Source organism: Microtus ochrogaster, linkage group LG10, assembly GCF_000317375.1.
Source record: "Microtus ochrogaster isolate Prairie Vole_2 linkage group LG10, MicOch1.0, whole genome shotgun sequence".
In the NCBI taxonomy this organism is placed as follows: Eukaryota; Metazoa; Chordata; class Mammalia; order Rodentia; family Cricetidae; genus Microtus; species Microtus ochrogaster.
In genome coordinates, this window is record NC_022035.1 from 4605063 (window position 1) to 4613717 (window position 8655).

Genomic DNA, 8655 nt, shown 5'->3' on the forward strand with positions numbered 1-8655 from the left:
ATGTGGTTGCTGGGAATTGAACTCAGGGCCTTTGGAAGAGCAGGCAATGCTCTTAACCACTGAGCCATCTCTCCAGCCCCCGACATAACATTTTATTGTTGGCAGCTTCTTGCTCTGTGTCTAGTCCTGGAAGTCAGATGAATGTATATGTTTCTTTGATTCATTCAATTCTAGTGGTGAATAGTAATTGGGTCTTTGGTGACTTAGAATATAAAAGGACTGTTTTCTTTTTAATGTATTCTGTTTTGTTTTGTTTATTTTTTGAGGCAGGGTTTCCCTGTGTAGCCCTAGCTGTCCTGGAACTTGCTCTCTACAGCAAGCTGGCCTCAAATTCACAGAATCTGCCTCTCTCTGCCTCCAGAGTGCTGGGCTTAAAGGCGTGCACCACCACTGCCTGGCAAAGCTTTTTCTGTTTGAGGTCTAATGGCAAACCAGACATCCTAATTATCACTCTCGATTACTTTATTCTTGTTTGGGAAATTGTTTATTATACATGGTCATTTCATGTAAGATATTTGTTGACTGAGTGCCATTCTGTTGACAGAGGTTTCTGTCCCACCCAGTCCTGCAGTCATTCAGTCCCAAAGAAACACACGGAGGTCTACATTAATTATAAAACTGATTGGCCCATTAGCTCAGGCTTCTTATTAACTCTTAATTTATATTAGCCCATTATTCTTGTCTACGTTAGCCACATGGCTTGGTACCTTCTTTGGCGAGGCAGTCCCATCTTGCTTCCTCTGCCACTGGGTCACGACTGCAGACTCAAACTTCCCTCTTCCCAGAGTTCTTGTTGCCCTGCCTCTACTTCCTGCCTGGTCGCCCCACCTCTTCTTCCTGTCTGGCTACTTGCCAATCAGCATTTTATTAAAAATAATACCAGTGACAGGATAAAATACCATTGTCCCACAGCATTTCCTGAACTGGAGAGGTGTTTTGTGTTCAGATTGTCGGTAGTCTTTTTCTGAATGTGTTTTTCTTTCAGAGTTGCAACCTTAAGTGGAATAGGCATTATTTTTCTGATGGCCTATATAGGTTTTTTTTAATGCCCAACTATTAGGAGTTGTTTTGATATGAATGTAGAATTGTGTTTTTAATTTTCCTAAAACAGAAAAATATATCATTGAATCATTAATTTAGAAGGATTAATATGACCCTAAAGGCTGTAAATTATCTTCTTGGCGAGTGACTGAGACCTGTATGATAATTTGGAAGTGCAATTTACAATATCTCAGGAGTCAATAACTTGACCTTTCAGATTTCTGTATCACCCCAATTATTTGGCAAAAGAAAGTTATGCTTTTGGGCCTTGCATGATGGCTCAGTAGACAAGGCTCTTGCTGCCAAACCTGGTGACCCGAGTTTGCCCTCCAGTACCCACATGGTGGGAGGAGAGATTCAACTCCCACAAGCTGTCCTCTGATCTCCCCATCTGCACCTGGGTGTGTGCTTGTGCACGTATACTTTTGTGTAGGAGTGTGTGTGTGTGTGTGTGTGTGTGTGTGTGTGTGTGTGTGTTTGTGTGTGTGCGTGTGCATGCTGCATTTGTGTGTGAGCACAGACACATTATCAAACATCGTTTTCTACTTAAATAGTTTCAAAAAGAGGGGAAGCTTGTTTTGTTTTCAATAAAACCTCTGACTTGATGGTTGAGAGTGGGTATTAGAACACACTGTTTAGGTTTCATGGAATATATCTTAATGGGTTAGAGAAGGCTGTATTTCAACACATAATTTATTTGCTATGTCTTTGAAAAATTTCAGTGGCTAGCTTTATACACTTAAGAGGTGGATGTAGCTGATAATTTTTTAAGAAGTTTAAGGGGTTTGTGAGAGCCCAGGTACAGTCAGGAGTTTCCTCTTTGATGGTTTGGTACTCGTATATAGTGGGTTTGGGTCATTTTTGCCATTGGCACCATTCCATTTCTCATCTCTGCACACTCCCTCCCCCCACTTTTCATGTCTCGCTTGTTGTGACCCATTGATTTGTTTCCAGCAGGGATTGGGGATAACTTCTGAGAGTTTGGGCACCACTGAAGAAAGTACTCATTTTCCTCAGCTGTCATTTGGCTGTAGTTCCTGAGGGAGGAGTGAACTCATGAGCTCTTTCCCCACCCATGAGGATAGTTGCTTGGCCTCATCCTCTGCAGGCAGCTCAATGACCGCGCCATTTCCAGAGGTCAGCGTTGCATAGCCCCTCTTCCTATCCTTCAGCTCTCTCCACCCCCCCACCCCCCCCACCCCCGTCTTCTACGATGTTCCCTGGGCCTTGGTGGAGCCGATACAGATTTCGTCTTTAGAGCTGCCTACTTAACAGTTACTCATTACTGGCACTTTCCCAGTATGAGTCTCTGTGTTAGCCGTACCTCTTGCAAACAGAAGCTTTTATGGCCAAAACTGAGTGCAGCAGTTACCTCTGGGTATAACCGTGTGCATTTAGAATTCATTTGACGTCAAGTTGATTGAGCTTAACAGCAGCAGGTTTCTCCTTAGGACCTATTGCTTCCACAGCCATGAACTTGTGAGCAGAGTTCCAGGTTCTAGTTCCCGCTTGATTTCCCTGTTCTTCAATCATTGTGTCTGGCGTCTCTAGCAATAGCATGTTACCGTTTACTTCTGCTTGGCTTTGTGACTCCTCATTTTTGGCTTTTCTACCCAAACTAAAAAATGCACTTTCCATCGTGATCCAGCAGGTGTAGCTCAAAGCAAAGGCTCACAAAACATAAGTTAGTAGTAAATGATACTCTCCGATAATCATTTTGCCTTCTCTTCTTCCTCCTCCCCTTCTTGCCCCAATTTCATTCATGAAAAAAAAAAAAAAGACGATTTTTGTTTCAGTTTGCTTCAACTGAGTGAGAGCGTAGGGTCGGGATCTATAGTTTTAAACAACAAAAACATGTAAAGACTCTTATTGCCAATGTTGACTCCCTGAATTTCATCCTTGAGGACCACACAGTAGAGGGAGAAAGTTGATTCCTCTGATTTCTGTATGCTTTCCCACTCTCCCTTGTCCTCACCACCAGGATGAGGTCTTCTGCATTGCCCTGGTGTGTTCACTCCTTGCCACCAAGAGCAGGGGGCGGGGCCAGCTCTCCTGCCCTCGTGTTCTCAGGGTTGGATCTCTACCTGCCTCAGGTGTTGATGGGTGTAGAGGGGAGGCATCTCTTTCCCACTCATGCCGCCATATAATGGGTGAGTAATGGGGACAGCTCTTCTATGCTCACAACATCAGGGCTGGCTCACCAATGGGGTTGCCCCTGTTGTGCTGCCCACATAAGGTGCAGGGCCTGCTCTCCCGAGTCTTGCAGCTGGTGGCAGGATGGGATAGCTCTCCCGCCCTTCTGACCTCAGGGCTAGCTCTCCCACCTGCCTAAAACTTGAGTTTTTTCATAACATTTAAATTTCTAGTATGCCTTAAAATCATATTGAAAAACAACCGGTTTTCTTCTTCTTGTTATGAATTTTTTAGGTTAGCATACAAAGTAATGAGTGGATCTCATTATGGCGTCTTCTTCATGTCGTTTATCTTCTCTTAAAAAGTCCTTTCCTACTTTTCTTACTCAGCTTAACTGCTCTCTTTTCTCTGTTGCTGGACGTATCGGTCAGTTTTTCCTGACCCTTCTTTAGCTGCATTTAGTACAATGAGAGTCACTGAGCTGTATTCCCTATCATTCCAGTACACCTTCTCCCAGGTCTTACTTATCTTAGTATAGTTGTTACATTTAGCCATGTGGCTAACACAGATAAGAATAATGGGCTGATACAAGTTATAAGAGTTAATAAGAAGCCTGAGCTAATGGGCCAATCAGTTTATAACCTAATGTATTCCTCTGTGTGATTTTCTTTGGGGCTAGATGGCTATGGGACCTGGTGGGAGGACAGAGACCAGGCAGGACAGGAACCCCAACAAGCAGGCCCTCCATGTTACATAGTGACTGTAGTGAGGTTTTTCCTCTGATGTCCTGTCCACACCCTTGTTCACGCTGATCCTTTTACAAAAGTCTTTCCTTTTCACTTCATCACATGGCCTAAGGAACAGTCTTCCAGGGCTTTTGTAGTTTGTAGTGATCTTTTGGAAGTGATTTGTGCTGTTTAGAGCATTCTTAATCTAAGATTAACATTGCAAAAAGCTTGGCGCACCGCCCTGTACTATTTTGGTACTTCTCAGTAGAAATTAGTAAACTTTTATCTACATTTATATTTTATTTCCATAATTATGCACTTCATAATGTATCAGTACAGAAGAAGAGGATTACACATTGTTTAGGATTTTAGTTTTTCAGAAATGTGAAATTTACATATATTTTTTTTTTAATTTTGGCACAAGCTTAAAGAAGAAAATGTGTTTATAAATATACACATATATCTTCTATCATAAAGTGGCTGCTGCTGTATTTCAGTCATGCAGGAATTTCACTTGTAGTACAGTTACATTAACTAGGAGTCTGGTGAAATTAAAAAGATAACAAGCCTGAGAAATTGATGTTTTCTTAATGTTTTAGTCTTATTGTGGGTGATATTACTTAAAAAGAAATTCTTGAATTAGTAAGAAAAAATAATTGTATTATGCACTCTACCATGCCTCGCTTGAGAACCCTGAGGTCTGTCCTGGCCAGCACTGGCGTACCTGCTGAATGTGGTCAGTGTCTGTCATTAGAAGTGAGTACACCGTCCTTCATGTTTGGTTGTGTTGAAAACATAAAGAAGTGTTTTGTTTTTTACATAGAGATTAACTGTCCAAACACAAATTGGCTTAAAACTTTGAGATGGTTTTCTAATAATTGTGAACTAAAATGTTTATATAATACCCAAATACTCTATCAATATTCATAGCTTTATTGAAGTGTAGCATGTGATTTGCAGGTTTCTTCTTCCAGTCTGTGGCTTGAGAATGTGAATGTACCCCTGAGATCCCATGTTTGCCTATTAGGCGGACTCAATTCTAGCTTAGCTAAGGAAAAGGAAAAGTATCACTGCTAGCAAATAATAGATTTTTAAGAGTAAATTTGATATTTTCCCTTTTGCAGTGGTAAAATCTGCTTATTATAGATAATATTTAAAATACTGAAAATAATAGAGCAGGGAAAGAGCCTGGAGTCTGCGCAGGGCCTCACGTAGACATAGTTACCATGGCCGCCATCACTCGTACATCAGAAGCAGCACCGGGACCACCGTGCTGTTCACGGGTCCTTCTAACTTTACTCTTGCGAATGATTGTCCCAGACTGTAGGTTGTTGACAGTTGGTTTCCCTAAAAATACGAGTTGAGTGCTGCTGCAGCGGTGTCGTCAGCATCTGACCTGTGGTGGCAGAATAGAAGAGAGAATAGTTAGGAGGAGGAATCCAGGAAGAACAAGAGAGAGGAGGAGAGAGTAAGGAAGAAAGGGAGCGACACATCCGGGGCCAGAAGCCAGGCAGCCTCCAGTCAGACACCAGAAGCAGTGAGTGAGATGCACAGAAGGAAAGAAAGGTAGAAAGCCCGAGGAAAAAGAGATGCAGAGAAGCAGCAAGAAACGAGCCTAAGCTCAGGCCACACTTCCTAACTAATAAGAAGTCATCATCTGGGAGCTGGTGGTGGTCCAAAAGAAGGCCTGGTACAAAGATCTGTCTAGATTGGAGTTTGGGGTTGGCAGTGGTTTTTCTGTTTGTAATGGGTCCAGCACAGTTCCTGAAGCAGGTAACCAGGGGTGAAGGTATCTGCAGCATGTCTTTCCTGTACTTTTTAAGTAGCCTTGGCTTTTTGAGGCTTCAGTTAAGTATAGTATGGCAGTGAAGTAGCCTAGACAAGTCTTTTTTTTCCTCCCTTCAAACTAATATTTATTCTGTGGTTTGTGAAATTCTTTAGATTCAGGTGGTATCTAAAGATATATTCAGGAAAATGAAGCGTTTTCCTACATGTTTTTTGCACCCTTAGAAAGGGTTAGCGATTGTACTGTGAACTCTCAAGAAACAGATTTTCAACTATAAACAGATATGTCTTTATCTTCTAATATCTAGAGGAGGTTTGATGGCTTTAAGTCTGGCAGTAGACTACCTCAGAGTTGTTATTGTGTTACCTCTATGACAGGCTCCTTGCTAGAAAGGACAGGAGTTTTGTCCCATTTAAGTTAACCTCATACAGAATGTCTGTTTCAGATAGCAACAGTAGCGGCTATGTTCCACTTCTTCCGAAAGCCTCCAGAATCCAAAAAGCCCTCCGTATCGGAGCCAGAAGCAGATGGATTTGTCCTCTTAGGTGAGTCTTTAAGAAACAAAGTCTAATTAGATGAATGCTTTTAAAAATTAGTTTGGTAATTATATGATCGATTTCTAAACTATATTCTCAAATTTCAGAGTAAGTTGTGTGTGTAATTTAGAAAGCACTGTGGATCAGATTGCTTCTCTGACCTTTCCTTTACTGTCAGGAGTTAAGTGCCAGCTAGCCAGCCAGCCAGGCAGGCTCTGCCAGCCCCAGTGATAGTCTCCTGGAAGGAAGCTGCAGGTGCTCCTGGCCTTTCCTCACAGCAGAACTCCAGAAAACCCGCAGGCCTCTTAGAGACTGTTGTCTTCTGGAGTTTGGCAATATATTCTTCTCTCAGGAATTTATTCCAACTAAGTCAGGTTTTCTAACCCCTGTTTTCTGTTTCTTTCCCTTTTGAAAAGAAACCATCTCTATAAACTTCAGATACAGGTGGAGAACTTTGCTCAGGTTTTGTTTATTCACAATTAGAAATGGCATTTTTCCCTTTGTCCCCACGTACTTACCTCAAGAATATGGCGGTGTCACACTTGGGTGTGTGAGGTCACATTCAGTGTGTAGAGTTTTCATAAATCTTTTTACCGTCTACCTCTTCCGCCTCCAGCACGGACTATTAGTGACAAGGTCTGTCCATGGACAGTGGCTCTGCTTTTGTGCCATCTCTGTAACCTCAATCAAATGTTTCATTGGTTGTTTTGCAGCTTCTCTGGACTTTGCAAGTCTCCTGTCTCAGCAGGTAAAGTTCATTTGCTGTGGGCTGCCTTGCCTAGTCCAAGGAAGACTGAAGTTTAAAGCATCTCTGACTGAGACTGTGAAGTCTTACTGGCTTCCAGATTTGCTATCTCATGAGGGAATTTCCAAGACTTAATTACTCTAATATGCTCCGTAGCAGCTGTTCTGTCTGCTCTAGCCACACTAACTTTCTCAACGGCTCACATGCTGTGTTTTGAGCAAGCCATCCCAGGATCATCTTAGACTGAGATGATTGATATTCCCAGGACTGTGTGTTTCTGTTTGAGATTTATGAAGAGGAATCGCTTCTATCATAATCCTACAAAAACAGTAAAATATGCAGTGTAGTTGGTGTTACACTTAGTTCATATTTCCCAACAAGACCAGAGTTCAAGGCCTCCTTGTCTCTCAGGAACTGTCAGCTCAGATTTGTGTCTGGTGAACCCTGTTTGGTTTTAGCTGCAAAGCTTCCAGCTTCACTGATTTCCTTGCAAAAAAAGAAAAAAAATTGTATACCTGGTGTTCTGTGGACTTAGTTAGCTCTCCTGAAGTTTTATGCTATAACCAAAATCATTTCTCTGCTCTCATTCCCTGCCTCATTTCTCTTTTCATCTGCCACATCATCTTACTTCTTCCACAGGGGCAGTGCCCAGGTTCACAGTTAAGTAGGAATAAGAATGCTGCCTCTACAGCCAGAGCCTTTGAGTTGACACCCCGGCTCCGAACCGTGCTAGCCTTTCTGGCTTTAGGAAGCTATTTAGCAATCTCGGGTGTCACTGAGCATGTTATCAGTACTTGCCCTACGGGACTAGTATGGAGTTAAATTAATGTGCACAAAATACTCAGAATAACCTGTGAGGTGGTACTGTCACCGGACACAGAGAACACAGGTTCTTCTCCTTGTCTAAGAAAACTGGAGTTAGGGGCTGGAGAGATGGCTCAGCGGTTAAGAGCATTGCGTGCCCTTCCAAAGGACCCGAGTTCGATTCCCAGCAACCACATGGTGGCTCACAACCATCTGTAATGAGGTCTGGTGCCCTCTTCTAGCCTGCAGGCATATATGCAAAACAGAATATTGTATCCATAATAAATAAATAAATATTAAAAAAAAGAAAACTGGAGTTAGCCTAGGTAATCTGATCCCAGAGCCTATCTTTTTAATCTCTGTACTCTTGCAGTTTTTAAATGCTGCACTATCAACATTTGAAAATTTTAATTTATACTTGTTTAGTTGATATGAAACAAGAGGCGTATGAAGTGTGGTGCACTGTTAACAATGCCGCGGGCGCAGTAGATAGTGCTGCCTCTTTGGGCGCATTGCAGAGGTGGGGAGTGTGGTCAGGTGCACTGTTAACAATGCCGCAGGCGCAGTAGATAGTGATGCCGCCCTGGGCGCATTGCAGAGGTGGGAAGAACGGTCCATGTCTTCACCACGACCTCAGTTACACCTGTCAACCTGTCGGCATTCAAGCATTTAACTGACTTTCTTGATGCCAGTCCTGACGGTTACTAGGACTGTTGTATCATCTGTCAAAATGCAGTGACAAACTTTAAAACTTGTTTCTTCTGGAAAGCCGCCCTTTTTTGTCGTGTCACTGTGGCAGGGCTCTATGTAGCGGCTGCTTTAGTCTCAGAGCATGCCGCATGGAGGTACTTTGAAAGGTAGTTAAGTGGTGCACGGGGGGGG

The 8655-nt window shown here is 42.7% G+C and overlaps 1 protein-coding gene across 3 annotated transcripts in view; it reads left to right on the forward strand.

Annotated features, from left to right (window-relative positions):
- Positions 1–8655, forward strand: part of Umad1 (UBAP1-MVB12-associated (UMA) domain containing 1) — a 160879-nt gene that overhangs the window by 11327 nt on the left and 140897 nt on the right. For all 3 annotated transcript variants that reach the window (XM_026787555.1, XM_013352454.2, XM_026787556.1), the window contains one exon: positions 6134–6233. In XM_026787555.1, coding sequence (XP_026643356.1) covers positions 6134–6233 — 100 coding nt within the window. The remainder of the gene's footprint in view (positions 1–6133; positions 6234–8655) is intronic.